Source organism: Malus sylvestris, chromosome 5, assembly GCF_916048215.2.
Source record: "Malus sylvestris chromosome 5, drMalSylv7.2, whole genome shotgun sequence".
Taxonomy (NCBI): Eukaryota; Viridiplantae; Streptophyta; class Magnoliopsida; order Rosales; family Rosaceae; genus Malus; species Malus sylvestris.
Window position 1 is genome coordinate 34,888,451 of NC_062264.1, and position 20,750 is coordinate 34,909,200.

A 20,750-nucleotide genomic window follows, 5' to 3' on the forward strand; every position below is an offset into this window, starting at 1 on the left:
GTATATGGGTATCCCATGCCTTCTCATAACCTCGAAGTGAAGTAATAGAATCATCCAAGACTAGAGTTGATATCCTATACCCACTCATTCACATCCCATTCCTTCCACTATAAGTAAGCATGCCGTGGATGGTTTTGGTGAATTTAGAGGAACTTTAGAGCGTATTTAAGTTTTAACAAATTCAGCATCTCTACGAGAAAATTCTCTCAAACATAAAATCTCTATAAATCAATAAAACTTTATCAAATATAAGGATTATAGACTCTAAATTGAATACACCCTTTTAAATGCCTAATTTTGATAATTAAAACACGGTACAAATAATATGAATCGAGTATCTCGTAATTAAAACTAAACAAGTCAGTGGAGAAAGTTGATGAACTGAGGTACTGTGAGACACAAGATGAAATTCATTGCGTACACGAAATTCATCGAAATTAGGGGGGGAAAGGTAGAAGGAACAGAAAACCAAATCAAATATGGATCATATGCAGAGGGAAAAAGATGCGCAATTTGCTAATCATTGAATTATATAATTGATGGATTCAACAATATGCCAAAAGTTTCTTCCCTACTTAACCATTTCCATCAACAAAGTGTCAAAAACATTCTTAGAATAAGATGAGATGAAATGGTCTCGTAGACCTCGCATTCATCCCAATGTTTATATCCGCAAATGATGACGGTGGGGAAGAAATAGACAGAAGTCAGTAAAGGCACCGAAGCCAACGGATTAGAGCATACCAAGGACGGTCTCTGAACAAATCACAATATACACTTGGACAAGAAGAGAGCTTGCAAGTGATTATATCAAGACATCTTCAGCAACTGCAAGCGGTACACACCACCTCAGACAGGATTTTCCTGTACTGGCCTTATGTGATCCATATCAGTGTGTCCGACCAGGCCCGCCCTGCTGTGATCTTCTTTATGATCAAACTGATTATGGTTCGGGGTTCCAGGTTCATAATCATGCCGCCGCTTCTTCTCTACATCATCAAGTGGAGGGGTTACTGCTTTTCTCTTGCGGTCACTTAAAATGGAAGATCCTTGGCCACCATCAGCGAGTGCAGATACCTCACCTTCTACACTATTTAGATCAGTTCCATCATCCCAGACACCCTCTTGATGTTTTCCTGGATGCAGGTCCACATTTTCTGGTGTAGTTGAGGACTTAGGTAAGCTTTGCCTCCCGTCTCCCTTGATTTTCTCACTCCCAGAACCCAGTTCAATACCATCTTCCAGTTCCCTCTCAATCAGATCATCCTCATCCATCAAGTCCTTTTTTCGACCCATATCCCCTTGGCTCTTCCGTCGTTTTTCCAATGCTGCCTTCACCTTGTTTTTGTCAATCTTCTTTATAACATTCTGAGGTGACTGGCCAAGTGAACCTTGCCCATTTTCCAGGCTCTGACCTAATTGTTTGTCCTTCAATTTCTGGGTTTCTATTGTATCAAGTTTCCCATTATCTTCTTGACCTTCTTCATCACGTCCCTCTGACTGAAATTCTGATACGTTTTGAGAATCTCCAATCTTCTCCTGGTTGGATGGCAATGGTGCAGCGTGTTGATTATCTTTGGATTCTACATCAACATTCTGGTCCAGATCATATTTTATTTCAGTACTTCTGTAGTCATTATTTCGACATTTTGTAGTTCTAGGAGATCCGTCATCATTTCCAACAACTGACTGCTCAGGTTCTGGCGTAGATGATGCAGGCTTCAAGGTTTCAGGCCTTGTAGCTCCAGCGTGTAGATGACTGTTGCTTGTAGCATGTTCTTCATTGCTAGCTGTACCTTTGGCTGGAGTCCGATGAGGGCCACCACTACCTGCACCATCTGCCACTTGATTGGAAGCTGGAACTCGATTTTGTTCATACAGTTCCAACATTTGATTGCTAACTTCTGCACAAATAAATGTGTACAATTAGAGCTGACACCCATACGATCACATGATCATCTAACAATTTTCTTAATTTATTTAAAACTCTTTTAGTTCATCCTCAAACCTACAATCTATATCGAGTAACACAAATAATTAGAGGGATGCAAGTAAAGGAGTAATCTGGAGTGATGAAGATATTGTGAGAAGGTAAGGACACTGTTGATTGCTCTGTAGCATCACCTACTGAATTAAAAATGAGGACACCCACCCTCCAATTGGCGTGGGGTGACGTCAAACTCTTGCCACCAGATTGTCTCGCCATCTGACGGGAGCTTTACTCTTAAGAACTTGGCAGCAAGAAAAATGGCACCAGCTGCAATGTGCTGGGGTTTAAATTGCAAACATAGAGATGTCCGAAGTCTGCATGGCACATTCCAATTTCAGGAACGGAATGAACAAGGGCCAAAAATAGCATATATGATCTATGATAAGCATACCCATCATTAACAAAATTCCATGCAACTTGAGCAAGGGCATTTTGAGCTACTTTGAATCTCTTTATCGCCTCAACAAGGGGTTTATATGGATGGAGTACATTAAGATCAAAACCAAGAGTCCCAAGAACAACCCTCTCACCAATTAAAATTAATTCTTTCTGCTGTTCATATACCTCCTGCAGGATTTCAACTTGGATTATGCCACTAGTCAAGCAGAATTAGAAAGAGAATACACATTCTAGGATCATGCAATAGTATCATTTTCAGACAAAAAGAAATACCAAAATAAATGGAAGAAAATAACAGTTAATCAAAGTTCACTCTAGAAGATTTAGCAGCTCATTATTTTTTAAATAAGAAACAAACTTTTGTTTATAAGAAAACAGTAGAACATCTTTTTTTGTAAAATTGCAACACAAGTATGCAAATGTCTAGTCCACCACTCGGGTGTGTTTAGTTGACATGTCATTCCATAACAAAAAAATAAGGCAAAACAGCTGATAACTTTGTATCGTAGACCAGAAAAAACAATGTTACGCACACCATGACTACCTTCAAAATAATAAAGATCTGAATGAGTTAATACCAGATAAATAGCATCAATAAGAAAATCTTAATATATGAGGTAGACACTCTAGTAAAACACCTTTTGCTTGATCCTCTGTACTGCTTTAGGATCCTTCTTGTGCATAATTTCATAAGACACAAGGATAACATCCTTTAATGGCCGAGGAGTTTCTTCAACCTTTCCAGCAAGAAACATACACACTGTCGCGATTGTCTGCGGCACATTTGAATTGAGTTTAGTGAACAAAATTTAATCATTTGTCCATGACTCTTCTTTCTATACCAAGATTAATAAAACCCTAAATTCTACCTGCTTCCTACGACACATGTACGCCACAGGTGCACATATACAAAGGTTAAATTTAACTTTGCGATGATATAAGTAAGTCTGGCTATTTCCTTTATATAGCGACAATGTAAAGTTTGAGAAAGAGTTCTTTGATACATTGACTCCTGCAGATTTCACATTTATGAACCTTAATACTTTATCCCCCACCCCAAATCCCACCTAAGTAAAACAACAAGATATATCCTTTAAAAAGGGTGGACAAGGTCATTTTCCCTGACCCAGATACTGGGGATTACGGCACACTTGAGGCTAAATAATGGGGATTTCAAGAACATCATGGCATATTTGTGAGCCATTGCGTATACTCCAACAAATAAGAGAATCCCCTGACTGTATGATAAGATTTATGTGCTAAACGGCTTAATACCATTGCTCCAGTAATAAAAGTCATCAGAAATCCACAGGTGCAATAGAAAGCATGGCTCGGTTATACAAATTGCAAGGTACATGGATTTATGACATCAATTTATTCTCCCATTGCCTTGCTTGCTATTAGCAACACAAGTACAATAAAAGTTAGACGAATCTTCAAGTTTGTAGTAACTAATGGGTGAGCGTTCACCCCAGGTAAAAAGTCTAAAGCTAACTCAGACATAGAATAATAGACAATGCAAACTATAGGGGGTGGGGAATTCAGGTTTCAAGTACTCACCCTTCTATCATTCTTTGCGTGTGATTGACGAAGAAAGAATCGATGACAGAAAATTATGGATGTTGCAATCGTCAACTGGGGTCTGCATAACAAAGTATTCAGGATCTTCATCATGCTGAACCAATGAGTCAAAACAAGATAAAAGATATATATAAACATACTATATGGTAGAATATTGGCAATGATAATTCCAGTGGTTAACATGAGGATTTCAAACCTACAGGGCTATTGAGTAAGATTCAACTCAAAGTTAATTCTGTTTTCAAAATTACCATTTAGAAGGGACTACGAGCATGCTGGCTACCTTCAGTGCTGATGACTAGTTTTTTCAAAACATATATGAATATGTCTATGTCTAAACTTACATGCATAATAACCTCTTTTGACTTTTTAAAAGAACAACACGTCTCTTTTGTCAGGTAACTGTATGAATTGGATATGTGTTCAATTAGACTTTTTCCCCTCATAAGACTTAAATAATCCTAATTCAATTCATACACAAATCAGGATTAAAGAAAGCATTCAAACATAGTACGTTCCTAAGGTAAGAATGCTCTCATATCACCCAAAAATGCATCCTCAATCTGAACTGCATTTCAAATGGGTTATGCTTTTGCAATTTGCATTTGAAACTATCCCATCATCCACTCGTTAAGTTGCAAGAAAACATGATTCTGCTTCTTCTTCTACTTTTAATTCGTTAGGTGCTCTACAAAGCACTAGGGAATTCTTTCCTAAAGCAACTAATGCTTTGAAATTTTTATTAGACACATGCACCATCATGTTATATCACTATTATCAATTAAACCCATTGATGCAGTATATATACTGCACTATCACTTCTAGAATAACATTTAAACAAGACACTTATCTACATATACATAACCATTAACAAATACTTGATCAATCCGTTTGTCACAAGAGTCTCCTTTATACAGCTACTTTTTTTTTTGTTCGATAGAAGGTTTAGTAGCTATTGCGTAGGGAATGTTGGAGTTTATTGAGTAAGGCTTTGCATTTCTTAGGGGGTTTAAGTGATTTAGATCTCTAAATCCCCTAAGACTAAACCCTAAACTCTAAGCCCTAAACAATATCCAATAATGAAATAAAAAGAAAATCAATTGAGTTACATAGATTTATTCTTAGTTTAAGATTAAAAACATACTACTAAAGACGGAATCACAACTGACAGAAATTTGATTGGTTGAGACAAAGGAAAAGTGAAAACAAAATAAGAGATAATGCTCAAAAACTCACACTTTAAGTCTAATACCCAAATCTTGTAGAAAAGAACAGTATGACTTGCGTAAATATGTCTCTTTCTTCAAGTCAATGCCGTCTCGTCTAGATGGAGAATTTTCTTCAATTTCCTTTCTGTAGAAGTACCAACAGGATCCTTCCTCTATCCTGTCCTGAATGTCTTTAAGATGAGTGGCTTCAGCAGGGGAAAAACTAGCCATATGTATCCCAGCTCACCAAATTAAAATTAAAATGATATAAACAACTTCTGTTGTTGAAAACTGTAAAGACTATATCACCAAAGTCCACCAGATTCCTGTTCATGGCTTACCAAAATGGGTCAGAAATACTATATGAAATAAGATAAAACAAAATAAATAAAAGTAGTTGTAATCACAAAGTTTAAAATGAAAAATAAACTAAAATAGGCTGTATTTTCCCCCTGCATATTCTACTTTGTTCACCGTATCTCCTACAAAAACAAGCATTCTAGTTCTTTCCCCACAGTTTAAAGTTTTGCTTCCATTTCAGTGGAATTTGCATATCTTTCTATTTCTCTTTTACTCTCGCATAATGATGCATATTGGTCAAATTTGGTGTTTTCCTTTACCTTTATTCATATATGGATGATTCCGGTCAAAACCAAAATGATAATAACAAATGTCACAATCTAAATATTCAACAGAAAATCATAATCCTTCTTTGATTTATTCAATGCTGCCCCTATTGCAAGACAATTTGAAGCTACAAATGTCTAGAGTTCTTCCAATCCTTCTCAAGTCCTTCAAAAGCTATCCTATCTGTATACACTAGTGGAAAACAATGTAGTGCACAACATGAATCATCTTTATCAAAAGCCACCATTTTCTCGAATTCACCGCACCCTTACAATGCATGAGACAAGAAGAACCACTTTCGCTCATAGTTGAACCATAAAAACAATATCATATTTCTATCTCGGAAATAGTACCAAGCTTCTTATCAGAAGTTTGAAAACAAAAGAATAACAAAATTGTGCATGTAGGAATTCTAAAGATCTAGACAAATTAACAACTTCGCTACCTCAATCGTTGCAAAACATAATTTGTACACAAGTGAAGTGAATGGTATCCTTGTTACTTCTTTGGTTACATGAAAGTCGAAAACTCAAAAAATTAAACAAAACCCATATTATGAGTATAATCAAAATTACAGCTATCAAACTACACAAAATATAAATATAACGCCCACCAACGAAAACTAGAACACGTACACACTCACACATATTCTTCCCCATTTAAGCCATAAATCCACCCCCGCTTCTTTTCTGCAGCCTATTTTTCCAAATTGAATTAAGATAAACAGAGGATTATCCCAAAACCCCAAACTTCCACAGATTACAAAAAGAAGTACAGATACAGATAATTCAAACCAAACAAACAAAACCCAATATTTTGTTTGTGTTTTTACGATTTCGAATGAGCTAATTTACGTAAATAATCTCAAAAGGGCTCGAAGAATTCGAAGAGCAGGAAAGTTTGAATGCAGAAGCTAAAAGCACGAAACCGATGCTAGGAGAAATTAACGTTACCTGTGAATAGACGAAGACGGCAGCACTAGGGCAAAATCCTACCCAATCTTCCCAATTTGGATTTTAGGGTTTATGCAGTGCAGACTTCTTTTCAATAATTTGCGACATTTCAATAATTCTTTTGCGACCAATAAAAAAAATAAAACAATTTCCTTTGTGATTTTTCTGATTGGTATTTTACCGTTGCCACGTTGGCACATTCAGATGCGTGAGATCTCTCATCCCATAGGTTCTCCTTGCTTGAATTAAGTAACACGTGTTCTATTTTTGTCATTTTCTTTGTTCTTTAATATGGTTTCTAAAAATCTCTAAAAATATATATAAAGGAAAAATTAATGAAAAGGATTTGAAAACTTTGAGTTTTAATGGGAAGGATAAAATAAATGGTAAAGTGAATAGTACTATAATTGATTTTGTAGTGTAAAATTTGATTTTTCGTTAAAGTGAACAGTATCGAGAGTTTTTCATTAAAGTTTCCAAATATAAAAGCATCGCCAACCATTTTTTTAAATGTGATTTTGCCAACGTGACAATTCAAAGAATGTTGAGGGTATAAGGATGTGAGCCAAAACGTTCACGTTCCCTATTTCTAAGTTAACAAGAACTGCGTCCAAAGCATCTCGATGAAAAAGCAAGTTCTATATTGTTGTTAATCCATTACCTTTGGAGTAGTGTTATCCACACACTCACTTCTATGTTTCACACAACCCTCTTAATTTTCAACCATCAAATTGGAATAAATTGAAGAAGATTAATGATAAAAAATTAACAAATGTATATGAAACGTAAAAATGGGTCCTACAGTAGTATTTACAGAAAGAAAACAAGATCATAATACAAAAATAAGGGCACATCTAGCTCTCATTAAGGTCGTTATTTAACTTAAGGGATGCCCACAATACCTAAATTTGACTTATTTACAATTGTTCTAATATGACCAAATTACGTGAAGTTGAAACCCCCTTACCGAGTATAACACAACGTTTCATCTCATTTCATCTTCTCTCGCATTTCAACAAAAATCAAAATGTCATTTCAACTTTCCATCAGAACCACACCTTTAGCTCTCTCTATTTTTGAAGAGAGAACGGAGAAATATCTTCTCACTTTATCACTTATAGTGTGATTGCTTTTATTTGTATATACTCTACGCCTTTTAATTTTTATCACTATGATGTGTTAAGCCTTAAGAACTTCTCCTTGTAATATATTTCAAAAAAATGACAAAAAAAATATTCATACTGATTTTTTTTAATTAAATTTGTTTATTGAACTAATTAGTAATTTGGTGGTGTTTTTCTTGTTAATAGTACTGTAACCACCAAACGGGTTTGAACTCCTCCCACACTCGCACTCGTTTTGCCAGGTTGAATTCACGTGCCGGCAGCCACGCTCACGTGACACCATTAAATTTAAATAAATAAATAAAAAGTCAAAATCGCTGTCTCAGACTCCAGCTTTGTAAATCAGCAATTCGAAATCTCCCCCGACCGAAACTCTCACTCTCTCCGATTGATTTGCCGGTGGCAATAATAACAACCGAACACTGACCAATTCTGTGAAATTTCCGGCGGATGAGATTGGCCGGCGGAGGCGGAGGAGGAGGAGGACACGATGGCGTCGGCGGCGCCGGTGAACAGGATCGAGCGGGCCCACCAGATGCACCGGGAAGGTAGCTACTCGGAGGCGCTAGGGTTTTACACCGAAGCCCTGTCCATGGCCAGGACCAAACCCCAGAAGATCGCCCTCCACAGCAACCGAGCTGCTTGCTTCTTGAAGCTTCACGATTTCAAAAAGGTTCGCGCTTTTTTCCCTCTTGCTGTACGAAATTGTAGATTTATCAAAATTTTGATCTCTATGAGTTGATTAGAACAAGCAATTCGTATTTTGGAACGATGATTGCAACGGAAGTGTGGATATTGAGAGTTCAAACCACGATTATTCAGTTGAAAATTGCGCAGTTTTCATAATTTTGATCTTAATGAGTTGATTATGGCAAGTAATTTGTGTTTTCTAATTACGAGTTCAGCTGAGAATCGCGTTCTGGATTCTCGATTTTGATTTGCAGGAAGAAATATGGAATTGATGGTAGGAATTTCGTTGTGATTAAAAATAATTGATTTGTTGGTTGACTTCATTTGACTATATCTTAGGCAGCAGATGAATGTACCTCAGTTCTTGAGCTTGATTACAATCACACTGGAGCATTGATGTTGCGGGCGCAGACCCTGGTGACCCTCAAGGAATATCACTCGGCGCTCTTCGATGTTCATCGTCTTATCGAGCTAAATCCATCATCGGAAGTTTATCAAAACCTTCAAGCCCGTCTAAAGACACAAGTGGTATAATGCCCTTCTTCCTTCTGCTTTTCTCATTGTTTTACACATTGTTGAATTTTCTTGTTCAGTGTTATTTGGGAGATTTTGTTGAATTATAAGCATCATAGTCATCATTGTGTTTGTGTTTGCAATTATGAACACCGCTGTTCCAAAAAATTTACATATATGAACATCACCATCAGCAGCAGCAGTGCAGTCGGTGCTGAAATCATAAATTTGCAATTGTCATTTTCATGGCTGTGAGTAAAGAGTTCATTTTTTCTGCTCGAGGAAAGTCACTTGCTCCAATACCTGAATCCGAAGCAGAGCTAGAAGAAGAGGAAGACGAGGAGGAGGATGAAGCAGAGCCAGATAGATATCAGGAGAAAGAGGAGCAATACGAAGAAAAAGAAGATGTATTTTCAGGTGGAGGAAGGGATCAGATTCCTGAGGTTAATGAGACAACTGCTGTTGCCAATGTTATTGCCCCTACGACACCAGTAAACAGGGAAGTTTCTCAACAGGGAAGGGATCCAAAAGGTAACTCGATGAAGACCACTTCCCCAGCTGAAGTTGTGACCCCTCGTGCAGAGCACGTCAAGGCATCGTCTGAAAAAGAAAAAGACAAAGGATGGCAAGCAATCCCGAAGCCAAAGGGACACTCTTCTCTGGACTATGCACGGTGGGACAGAGTGGAAGATGACTCTAGTGAAGATGATGACGATGACGATGACGATGAAGACTCTCAACCTCAGTATAGATTCCGTGTAAAAACTGTTGGTGTCCGGCCAGTGAAGTGAAGAGGAGGCTGAAGAGCATATACACAGTACTCACAATCGATAGCCATCATATGAGCCACAAAGTAAAAAATCACAGTGAAGTAAGCAGGATGGGAAAGTTGTGGTAGTTCCAAGTGCATAAACTTTGTGAAAACTATGAGAATCTAGCTTTGAAGTCCGGGCGTGCTTTGGCAGTGTATCATTTTAAGAAAAAGAATTCTGCATTTTAGCACTCTGGCTCAATGGATATCTTGACTCTCTGCAGTCCCTACAATCTTCAAACGATTCATGCCGTGGCACAAAAATAAGCAGAGGCTCGGTCTGCAAACAGTTGAATTCCAACTTGTCCCGGCTTACTAGTGCTTACAGGGTCAGGTAAAATTGTTTGTTATGCGATGTAATTACATACTTTCGTAAATTTTTGATACAAAGCTTGTAAGAAATAACATATAGGTTTCCAGGTTAAAGCAACTTGGCTTCCTGAAAGATGATATAATCTTTCAATATTCAATTTATTCTTTACTGCATTCTGGTGTCTTATGTAGTATGGAGTTGTTGATTAGTAATCGAACACTTAATTTCCGGTTTTGATTCTTTTCGGAAAAGAGAGAAATTTTGTGGAAACTTGAGGCAGAACCCAAATAACAAGAAAACTCAACCCAAAAGGAACCATACTAGATGAAATTTCACCACATTTTTTATTTCTAGCAGACAGTTTCAAGATCGAGTGATTACTAATAACAAACTACGCCGTAAGAGCAACAAAATTACAATAATATCAACACAATACCTTGAGAAGCAGCATCTACCAAAATGCAATTTTCATCCTCCTATTTTGAGTTAGTTTCATCAAGTACTGGCAAAGCTTGAGACAGAATGTCGGCTGCAACATCAAGCTCTTGCTCGGTTATGATCAATGGAGGTACGAGCCTCAGAACATTGCCTTTTCCAGCAGTCAATATCAACAGGCCAGAGTTTCGACATGCATCCAGAATGGGTGAGGCAGAGACATCCAATTCAATTCCGATAATAAGCCCGAGACCACGTATTTCTCGAACATGTGGGTTCCCTCCCAGCTTCTGTTTTAAGATGTTTTTGAAGTAGAGACCTTTCTTACTGACACTATTCAAAAAATTGTGATCGGATATTTTTTCAAAAACGGCAAGGGCAGCACTACAGATAAGAGGTGCACCGGCAAACGTACTTCCGTGGTCACCAAAAGCTATGGCGGAAGCAACTCTTTCAGTCATCAATGCAGCTCCGATGGGAAGTCCTCCAGCAAGTGGCTTAGCCAGTGTCATGATATCTGGGAATACACCGTAAGCCTCATGCGCCCAGAGATGGCCAGTTCGACCTAATCCACATTGAATCTAATACAAGATAATCAGACGCATCATGCGAGAATTCATATTTCATGTTGGAAAAGGGGAAATACAACACATTTACTAGTGAAATTTTCAATGTGACGATGGGTCGAGGTCATAACGACCATTATCCAAGGGATCAATGAAACCAAATCATCCAGTGCAATTACCAACCTAACCAAACCAAGTCAGAACCATTTTGCATAAACCATAAAACTATAGTGTGCTAATGTTAACAAGAGAAGCCAGCACAAAAACACCATCTAGTTTGTTCAAATAGCTGCTGCTTACCTCGTCAAATACCAGAAGAGCACCGGCATCATCACAAGCAGTACGGAGAAACTGCAGAAACTCCTTTGAAGCACTGTAAATTCCCCCTTCACCCTGAATCGGCTCAACGAAAACAGCGGCAGTCTTTCCAGGCTGAATCAGTTCTTTGGTAGCCTGTATATTTCCATACTCCACAAACGTGACTCCAGGCATGACAGGCTCAAAAGGGGACCTGTAATGCTCTTTGCTAGTCAAGGCAAGAGCGCCCATGGTCCTCCCATGGAAGCTGTTTGTGAAAGATATGAAGCTCGTGGCCGGCTCTTTCGCATCAGAGTGAGCATGTCTCTGAAACTTCCTTGCAAATTTAATGGCTGCTTCGTTCGCTTCGGTTCCGGAATTCGTGAAAAACACACGGTCTGCAAAACTAGCACCCACCAGACGCTTTGCCAGCTCCACCTACAACACACCAACCAATTCCCATAAGTCCATAATCAGAGTTAACGACGCCGTTTAGACGCAAAATGCAATCTTTCACATTTTTCCTACACTTTCTCGGCAACCAAGCGATACCCACAAGTCCAAAACCATACTAACGACGCCGTTCATGCACAAAATGCAATCTTTTACAATTTTCCCACACTTTCTCGGCAACCAAACAAGCAATAGAATCCAAGTTGATAAAGGGCAAACCTGAGGGATCGAATAGTAGAGATTGCTGACGTGAGTGAGGGTTCCGGCCTGATCAACCACAGCCTTCAACCAGTCCTCGTCGCCATGGCCGAGCGCGTTCACCGCGATCCCCGAGCTCAGGTCCAAATACTCTCGCCCCTCGGTGTCGTACAATTTACAACCTTTGCCACTGGTGAGCACCACTGGAGTCCTCGCGTAGGTCTGCAGCAGGACCTTTGCCTCCATCTCCATAACCTCGTTGCTCTTCAAAATCTCTAGTTTTGAGGTGGTATCGGGTGCTTCCACGTCCACGCTGAGGCAGCCAGTGACCGGTCTCCGGACGTTGATTAGTCGGACTTCCCTGCCTAAGTTGGGGCTGAATCGACCGCGGAGATTGAGAGTCTGAGAAATGGTGTTTGGGGAAACGTGAAGGGAAGACATACTGGAGAGGATGGAGAAGGTGTGGAATCCCGGGGGCGGCGGCGGAGGAGGCTTGGCCGGGGGAGAGAGGGTAGGAAATTGGGTCAGAAACTCAGGATCCCAATAGGAAAGGGCTAAATTAGATTTAAACGCTCAAAACTTAAAAAGTTTTTTTTTTTTACCAGACATAAGTGCCTTTTAGGATTTCGATTAAGACACTAGGCATTAGGCCACGGCAAGGGGTTTAGAAATTTATACCGTTAAAATTTGATTTAACGACTACAAACCTTTAAAAGTTATAATAATTTCAGTCATTTAAAAAAATTTCAACTTCCCTAATTTGGTAGATTAGGAGAAAAGAACCAGAGAGGATCCCTTCCCTTAGGCCACGTCAACATTTCTTTATTTATCAATTAAAAATATTATTGTAAATTTCAAAATTAAAATTTATGTGTTGGTTTCTTAATTTGTTCTTTAATTAGTTGAACAATTTTTTTTTGTTTTTTTTTTTTGAATTGTTATTGGCACTCTAAAAATCTCAATTCGTACTCCAAATTTTCTATAATTAAAAAGAAAAATACATTTATAAAAAAAATAAAATAAAATTTTGGAAGTACTAATAGCATTTTTTTTTTTTTTTAAGTATTAAGAAGTTGTGGACTCTTTGTTTAGGAAATTCCATGTCCAAAAGACACCAAATTTCAATTCCCGCAAAGAGAAAGCTATTTGGGGAAAATCAACGTGTCCAGATTTTACATCAAGTGCACCAACGGCACTATCGGAATGACCTACAAAACCGACCCCCATAACTCGTACAAAGTCGAAGTGTTCAGATTTCACAAATGTATTTGCATGATTGCTTAGGCAAATGATTAGTATAGCTACAATCCCAAAAATTTTAGCATTTTCGGCACGCTAATCGGATATAAGGCACTCAATGCAGGATGTTGGCAACTCAGCAATGTGACATTCCGCTCAGATTAAGTATTTTTTTTATTTGATAGAAGCATAGTGTGTTTCATTATTAAGAACAACCAAATACAAGAGGTAATAGATGGATACAATTTCTTGATTTGGAGGTAGTTCGCACAAGATGCAAAGATTTTAAACCCCTATACGACTATCACAATAAACCAACACAAACAAGAGTCTCGTGTAAAACTGTCAAAAAGATGGTAGACGTGACAGTCCTAACACCGGTACCCTGACATAAAGTTATCAACAACGAAGCCACATAAATCACATAAGCGACACAATCAGATCATAAGAGCAACACAAAACCTACTAATCTAACCCACTCAAAGTGCTACAAAAAAAAAAAAAAAATCTTAAAACTTAACTAAAGCCAAACTTAACTAAAGCTGATGAAATGTCCATAAGTGTGTCCACAAGGAAGACATGATACAAACATGGTAGGAGGCGTGGACTGCAGGACCACGTGGGTGTGTGGGTAGCAAGGACAACAGAGGTTGCAGATCCCACGACACGACAGAGCCACTGTGGACATCGTCGTCATCCCTGCCACCAAGAGCCCAAGGTAACCTGCATAAAATCTTTAGCACCAACAGCCGCCAAAGGTTTCCGCCGATTGTGAAAAAAGATAAGATTTGTGGACACTAAGGCCACATGGATTGCAACACAGCAAATTGAAGCAACAATCCTTATATTGAAGCAACTATTTGGGCAAGTGTCACATCCCCGCCTGGGCCCCCACCACATCTCGGGCTCAACTCCACTATAGCACGATATTGTCCGCTTTAGGTCCCCGACCACGCCCTCATGGTTTTGTTCTGGGAACTCACACGAGAACTTCCCAGTTAGTCACCCATCCTGAGAATGCTTTTGCGCGAACTCGCTTAACTTCAGAGTTCTTACGGAACTCGAAGCCAATGAGCTCCCAAAAGGCCTCGTGCTAGGTAGAGATGGGAATATACATATAAGGCTTATAGAATCCATTCCCCTAAGCGATATGGGATGTTACAGCAAGTGTGCATCAAATTTCCTATGGCAATGGCAAAGGCCTCAACTTAGAGGCCATGTACTTCACCGTAATGAAAGGCATTGTGTTGTAATGCACAAACCCAAAACTAAAGGATCGAGTTGAAGCTTTCAAAGGGTGTGCCTCATCAAACACAATCCAACCGATAGAAAGCCTCAATGGCTTCAGATATTCGAATCAAACCACTTACAAATCAAACCACATGTTCACCCGAACTACCACCACCGTGAACACGACCAACACGCTCAATAGTGTAGGAGATACAAAATTAGACCATTATCGATAGGAAGGATAATAGCCTAACTCCACCCAACTAGAGAGAGGTGTTGAAGTTGAATACATAGGGCGGAACAAACATGATTACAAAATAATAAGAATATTATTAATAGACAAGAATACCGAAACGGCTACAAAACCTTAACAGGCTACATCGTGACTAATTTGTTAATCATACTAAATTATAAACTATATTTATAAAAAGCAAAACCTAGAAACCCTAATTCTGATGGGCTAAGCCCATATACTAAAAACCGTCAAACTCATAGCGGTATAGGACATGGGTTTGCAAACAAGCAGATGCAGATTGGCTCCGTTAGGTGGACTAGCAAGCAAGCAAACTTGACTGGATTGGCAAATTGATTCTTGTTGGCAAGCTAATTCTGGCTAGCAAACTGATTCTAATTCAAATTGGCTAGTGTTAAGAGTATAGAAAGAACCTATCACTAAATGGACGAGATTTCCATATCTCAATTGTATCAATGAATGAACAAACATAAACACTATCACTCTAGTGGTCACAATTCTAAGCACTTGAATGACTGTCACAAAACAATCTCAAACAAGCCAACAACTCATGTGAGCCTCAAAGACATCAAACCAAAAAATGGCTGGCAAACAGCCCACAACCCATTTTTCCTCTTTACCCGTGTGGGTCGAAACCTCAACAATTTTTTTTTGTTCTGACATTTTCCTTTCACCCGTTCCTTTTTTTTTTCTTTCCTTTTTCTTCTTTTCTTTCCTTAACTTCTACAAAGCACAGACTGGTTTGCAGAACATGGGTCTATAGGTAGGAGCACCTGCGGATTTTGTGCCTAATGGGACAACAACAGGGTGCAGATCAGAGCGGCGGCAAGGATGCGTGTACAGGGAGTGCATCAGTGGATGGCAATATGGGCGATAGGCGGGTATGTTGGGCGTGGCGGCGATGTGGGTACGTTTCTAGGCTTCGGTCAATAGCAGCGGCAGATTGCAGAAAAACTAGGCACGACAAGTTTGAAGCGGCGGTTATTGGCTGGGGTTTCGGGTATGCAGGGACCTGCAAGTGGTTCCGAGCAAACATACTCAATTTTTTTTTTCAAAAACTAATACTGAAAACTAATATCAAACAAACAACATTGATACAAGAGCAAAATAAATCCCGAAAGATCAAACCTACTCTGATATCAAGTTGAATATCATAGTGCGGAACAAATATGACTACAAAATAATAAGAATATTATTAATAGACAAGAATGTCAAAATAGCTACAAAATCTTAAGAGGCCACATCGTAACTAACTTGTTATTCATACTAAACTATAAGCTATATTTATAGAAAGTAAAACCTAGAAATCTTAATTCGGATGGTATAATCCCATATATCAAACTAACTATAATCATATAAGATACTAATTTTTTCCAACAGTTAGACCCGGACAGAGGAAGAAGGAACGGGATAGGAAGAAGGAATTGCTGATTAGTGCAAGTTCTGCAATCGATTAAAACTTCAAATGCATGTTCCACATTTTACTCAAACCCAAAAAATTTAGACGTTTTCCTCAAATTGTTGTAAACTTACAATATAGTTGAGTTTGGCAAATTTGGGTCAAGATATTGAGAGAAATTTCGTTGTGGCGTATACTCATGTGGTGCCTCTTACACGGGCATAAAAAGTGGGTATGGGTGATATACAAACATATAAAGTCTCGAGTTTGATCGTTTGGCCATAGTAACACATGATATGACTGTTCTACGTAATATTGCTTTTGAAATAGTACTTTAAGGGGGTGTTTGTTTCACCTTCTTAAGTGGGACTGGATTGGCTAGGATTATTGTCCCATGTTTGGTATGCTTAGGGACTAACTTAAATGAGACTAGCCCGGACTCGTGTGGACTATCTCCCTCGTTAGGTCGTCTTTACAAAGCCCCCTGAAAACCACGGGACTGCTAAGACCTGCTTCATCTCTTTTGCGCCGCTTGGCGTCTTCCCTCTACAAAGACTTTGCTTCGTCTGCGTTGCGTCCTCTCTCCAACGAGATCACAACACCACACCAAGACCATTCCCTCGTTTCTAATTCGAGAGAACTACAGCGATATTCTCGATGACCTGACCAAATTGCAGTTGCATAGAGCTCCAACAATGACTCCTTTGCTGCAAACCTTCGAGGAAGGTCCCGCTCTCGCCGTCGTCCGATTTGTTTGAGCTCACTTGGGCCCTCGCCGTTAGACAAAAAAAGATAGCTTGACATATTCAAATTTACCCAGTACTCAAATCCCCAAATTCAATTCAAACATGCAAATTTGCAGAAGAATCTTCAATTCTTTGATGAAAAAAAAAGGTGAGAAAAACTCGAAAGAATCACCTGAAATTCTATTAGTTTGATGAAAAAAAAAAGGTGAGAAAAACTTGGAAGAATCACCTGAAATTCTATTAGTTCGTTTCACTTGATTCTAAGTTGTGAATATTGATTTGGGATTGTTGATGGAGTTGCTTGAGATTATAACATACATACATATATATATATATATATATATATATATGTATGTTTGAGAATTGGGATAGCAATTTTAATTTGTCATATTCTATATATGGGTTTGAATGAATTATATATTACTATATATCAAATCGTTGCTCAAAGGCCGTGGTTGCCGTCGAGGTTGCAGACTCAGATGGGTTTCCTACCATTCCATAACCGTGAGATGACCAGATGCTCAAAGTTCATGTAACGTAATGCAGCAATGGATATCTTCTCGATCTGGAAATATTTGATTGTGGTTTGCTTGCTGCTGACTACATTCTGCTTCTATTGGGTTGAATTTTTTGTTCTGTGGGGTATTTGGGTTCTCTTGATTCATTGGAAAGATTCAATTCTGGGTTGTAAAATGTAATATGAGGTTTTCAAATTGATTTTTTGGTCATGCACATATAAGTGAAAGATTTGATTTTTCCGGAGTGGTGATCATCTAGTTATGATTTTTCTGGAATTTGGATGTTAGGATTTGGATTTGGCAGAATGTTGATGTTGTGGTTCAATTTTTTGGTATTTGTATAAAATTTTGTTGTTATATTGCTTCTTAGTCCGACACTGCACCAAACGGTTCACTAAATTAGTCCAGCTTAGACCTAGTTTGGGAGTGAGGTGCTTAAAAAAAAAGCACCTATGAAAAAAAGCTGTGAGGGTTTTAGGTGTTTGGTAAACTGAAAAAAAAGGGCTTATTTTGGAAGCTGCTGTGAGAATAAGTTGAAATCAAAAGAAAAAGCTGAAGCTGCTATTTGTAGCTTTGGAAAACTGGTTTTTTTTCAAAGCACATGGAGCTACAGTGCTCCTTTAATGAAAGGACCCACTATCAGATTACTTTTTTTTCCAAAAGCTTTTTTACAAAAAAGTTTACCAAACGCTCTGCTGATTTATTTCACAGCCGCTTATTCTCACAGCACAGCCGCTTATTCTCACAGCAGCTTTTTTTCAAAGCACAGCAATACCAAACCAGCCCTTAGTCTAGTCTAAACCAATTCAGTTTAGTCTCTGAAGCTAGTCCAGTCTGAGACAGGCCGGTGCAACAAACGCACCCTAATTGTTAATTTTCTACTAGTATAGTTTAGGACTCATTAAACTGAGTCATTTCATTATTTTCCGGAACTTTTTAGACTTCAATGAATGTTAGTCAGCGTAGGTAGAAGGCCAAGTCCATATGTGAAGCCCATGAGCAGCTTTGTCAGTTGTCACCATATAAACACTCATGAACTTCCAACTCATTCTGATTAGCCTTTTGCACTGACGAGGGGATAATAAAAAATGGAAACGGTTATTAACATTCTAAAAATTTCATTCTACATTTTTTATAAGTGTATTTTTTATGGGAACTGTTATTAACATTCTAAAAATTTCATTCTACACTATTCATAAGTGTTTTTTTAGGGTAAATTACATAGTAGCCCCTCAGGTTTGAGGTCTATTGCAATCTTATACAACATCTTTAAAACATTTCACTTTCATACCTCATTCATACAACCGTTAGATTTTCCATCAATGGATCTGTTAAATGCTGACGTGGCTGCCACATATATAATGCGTGGCTGCCAAATGTCTGTCACGTGGCAAATAAAATATTTTTTTAATTAAAAAAAAAAAACATATCTGCCACTTATTCTTTCTTCTTATTCTTCTTCTCTTATTCTTTCTTCTTATTCTTCTTCTTCTTCTTCTTCTCTTTCGCTTTCTTCTTCTTCTGGGTTCGGACCCTTTTTTTTTTCGCTTTTTTTTTTTTTTTTTCCTTCTTCTTCTTCTCCCTCCTCCTCCTCTTTCTTCTTCTCTTCTTCTTCTTCCTCCTTCTTCTTCTGGGTTCGGTCCCTTTCTTTTTTTTTTTTTTCTTCTTCTTCCTCATCCTCCTCCTCTTTCTTCTTCTCTTCTTCTTCTTCCTCCTTTTCTGGGTTCGGTCCCCTTTTTTTTTTCTTCTTCTTCCTCCTCCTCCTCCTCCTCTTTCTTCTTCTTCCTCCTTCTTCTGGGTTCGGACCCCTTTTTTTTTTTTTTTTTTTTTCTTCTTATTCTTCTTCTTTCTCCTCCCTCCTCTTTCTTCTTCTCTTATTCTTCTTTCTCCTCCCTCATCTTTCTTCTTCTCTTCTTCTTCTTACTCCTTCTTCTGGGTTCGGTCCCTTTTTTTTTTCTTTTTTTTTTTCTTCTTCTTCTTCTTCTTCCTCATCCTCCTCCTCTTTCTTCTTCTCTTCTTCTTCTTCTTCCTCATTTTTCTGGGTTCGGTCCCTCTTTTTTTTCTTCTTCTTCTTCTTCTTCTTCTTCCTCCTCCTCCTCCTCATCTTCCTTCTCCTTCCTCCTTCTTCTGGGTTCGGACCCCTTTTTTTTTTTTTCTTTTTTTTTCTTCTTCTTCTTCTTTCTCCTCCCTCCTCTTTCTTCTTCTCTTCTTCTTCTGGGTTCGGTCACTTTCTTTCTTTTTTTTTTCTTCTTCCAATTTCAGGTTTTAAAAAAAAAATTAAAAAAATTATTTTATTTGCCACGTGGCAGACATTTGGCAGCCACGTCAGCATTTAACAGATCCATGAATGGAAAATCTAACGGTTGTATGAAATTGAAATAAAATAGTACTTGAGGTATGAAAGTGACATGTTTTAAAGATGTTGTATAAGATTGCAATAGACCTCAAACCTGAGGGGCTACTATGTAATTTACCCTTTTTTTTTAATTATAGAAAGTTTGGAGTGCCAAATGAAATTTTAGGAATGTTAATAACATTCTCTAAAAAATAAAATAAAATAAGCGGTGAGCTAAGTGACATAATGAATCATTTATAAATTAGGTATCTAACAAAATACATATATAATATATTTTCATCATTCATGTAAGTCAAACATGATACTTTTAATTTATTACTGAAGAAGAATACCATTAAATTGTAATAATAATTAGTTATTCTGATTACCGTTTTGCACGAAAAAAATAGTGTAATAAAAAACACCACATGATAAATATCTATTGAACAAGTAGTACAACTTTTAAACGTGACAACCATTTATTAGACTGTACATGCCACTAAAATCAGATATTGGCTGCTATAGAACATTTTCCCTAAAAAGAAATCTCAGCCTGAACTAGTCATAAATTCATGGTTAAATTAAAGGAAGACGAGTCAAATAATCTACTTCTCATCCAATTTATTAACTTGACAACCAAAAGGGACAATGTATCCTAAATGAAGTCTAAAAGGTTGGCAGTGTACCAAATCAGAAGGCTGCAGTTACGATGGCCACCAAAATCCCATAAATTCAAGTATTTTTCCCATCTGTCCAAATCCCATAATAATTCCTCTTTGTTTTATGCGGATTGGAGTCTTGTCTCTTGTGGTTTACTTCAACTGCCAAGTTTGAAATCCAGTTAACTTAGGTTCAATTTTCATGGTATTTAC

At 38.0% G+C, this 20,750-nt stretch overlaps 3 protein-coding genes and 1 long non-coding RNA gene across 4 annotated transcripts; 2 read left to right on the forward strand and 2 right to left on the reverse strand.

Moving 5' to 3' along the window:
* Positions 1–505: 505 nt before the first annotated feature.
* Positions 506–6,895, reverse strand: LOC126621889 (cyclin-T1-5-like). The gene is made up of 7 exons (XM_050290502.1): positions 6,759–6,895; positions 5,207–5,504; positions 3,950–4,031; positions 3,028–3,162; positions 2,382–2,557; positions 2,153–2,304; positions 506–1,904 (listed from the first exon to the last, which is right to left on the reverse strand). The coding sequence occupies exons 2-7, from the start codon at positions 5,407–5,409 to the stop codon at positions 850–852; spliced, it is 1,803 nt and encodes a 600-aa protein (XP_050146459.1). The 5' UTR covers positions 5,410–5,504; positions 6,759–6,895; the 3' UTR covers positions 506–849.
* A 1,300-nt stretch (positions 6,896–8,195) lies between these two features.
* LOC126623427 (uncharacterized) lies at positions 8,196–10,382 on the forward strand. Its single transcript, XM_050292318.1, has 3 exons — positions 8,196–8,555; positions 8,912–9,100; positions 9,373–10,382. Exons 1-3 carry the CDS (start codon positions 8,373–8,375, stop codon positions 9,874–9,876), a joined length of 876 nt encoding a protein of 291 aa, XP_050148275.1. The 5' UTR covers positions 8,196–8,372; the 3' UTR covers positions 9,877–10,382.
* A 127-nt stretch (positions 10,383–10,509) lies between these two features.
* On the reverse strand, positions 10,510–12,733 carry LOC126623426 (acetylornithine aminotransferase, mitochondrial-like). The gene is made up of 3 exons (XM_050292317.1): positions 12,180–12,733; positions 11,511–11,945; positions 10,510–11,225 (listed from the first exon to the last, which is right to left on the reverse strand). The coding sequence occupies exons 1-3, from the start codon at positions 12,597–12,599 to the stop codon at positions 10,686–10,688; spliced, it is 1,395 nt and encodes a 464-aa protein (XP_050148274.1). The 5' UTR covers positions 12,600–12,733; the 3' UTR covers positions 10,510–10,685.
* Positions 12,734–16,746: 4,013 nt separating this feature from the next.
* LOC126624024 (uncharacterized) lies at positions 16,747–17,753 on the forward strand. The gene is made up of 2 exons (XR_007623960.1): positions 16,747–17,173; positions 17,231–17,753. It is a non-coding gene; the product is annotated as an uncharacterized LOC126624024 (long non-coding RNA).
* The last annotated feature ends 2,997 nt before the right edge of the window (positions 17,754–20,750 follow it).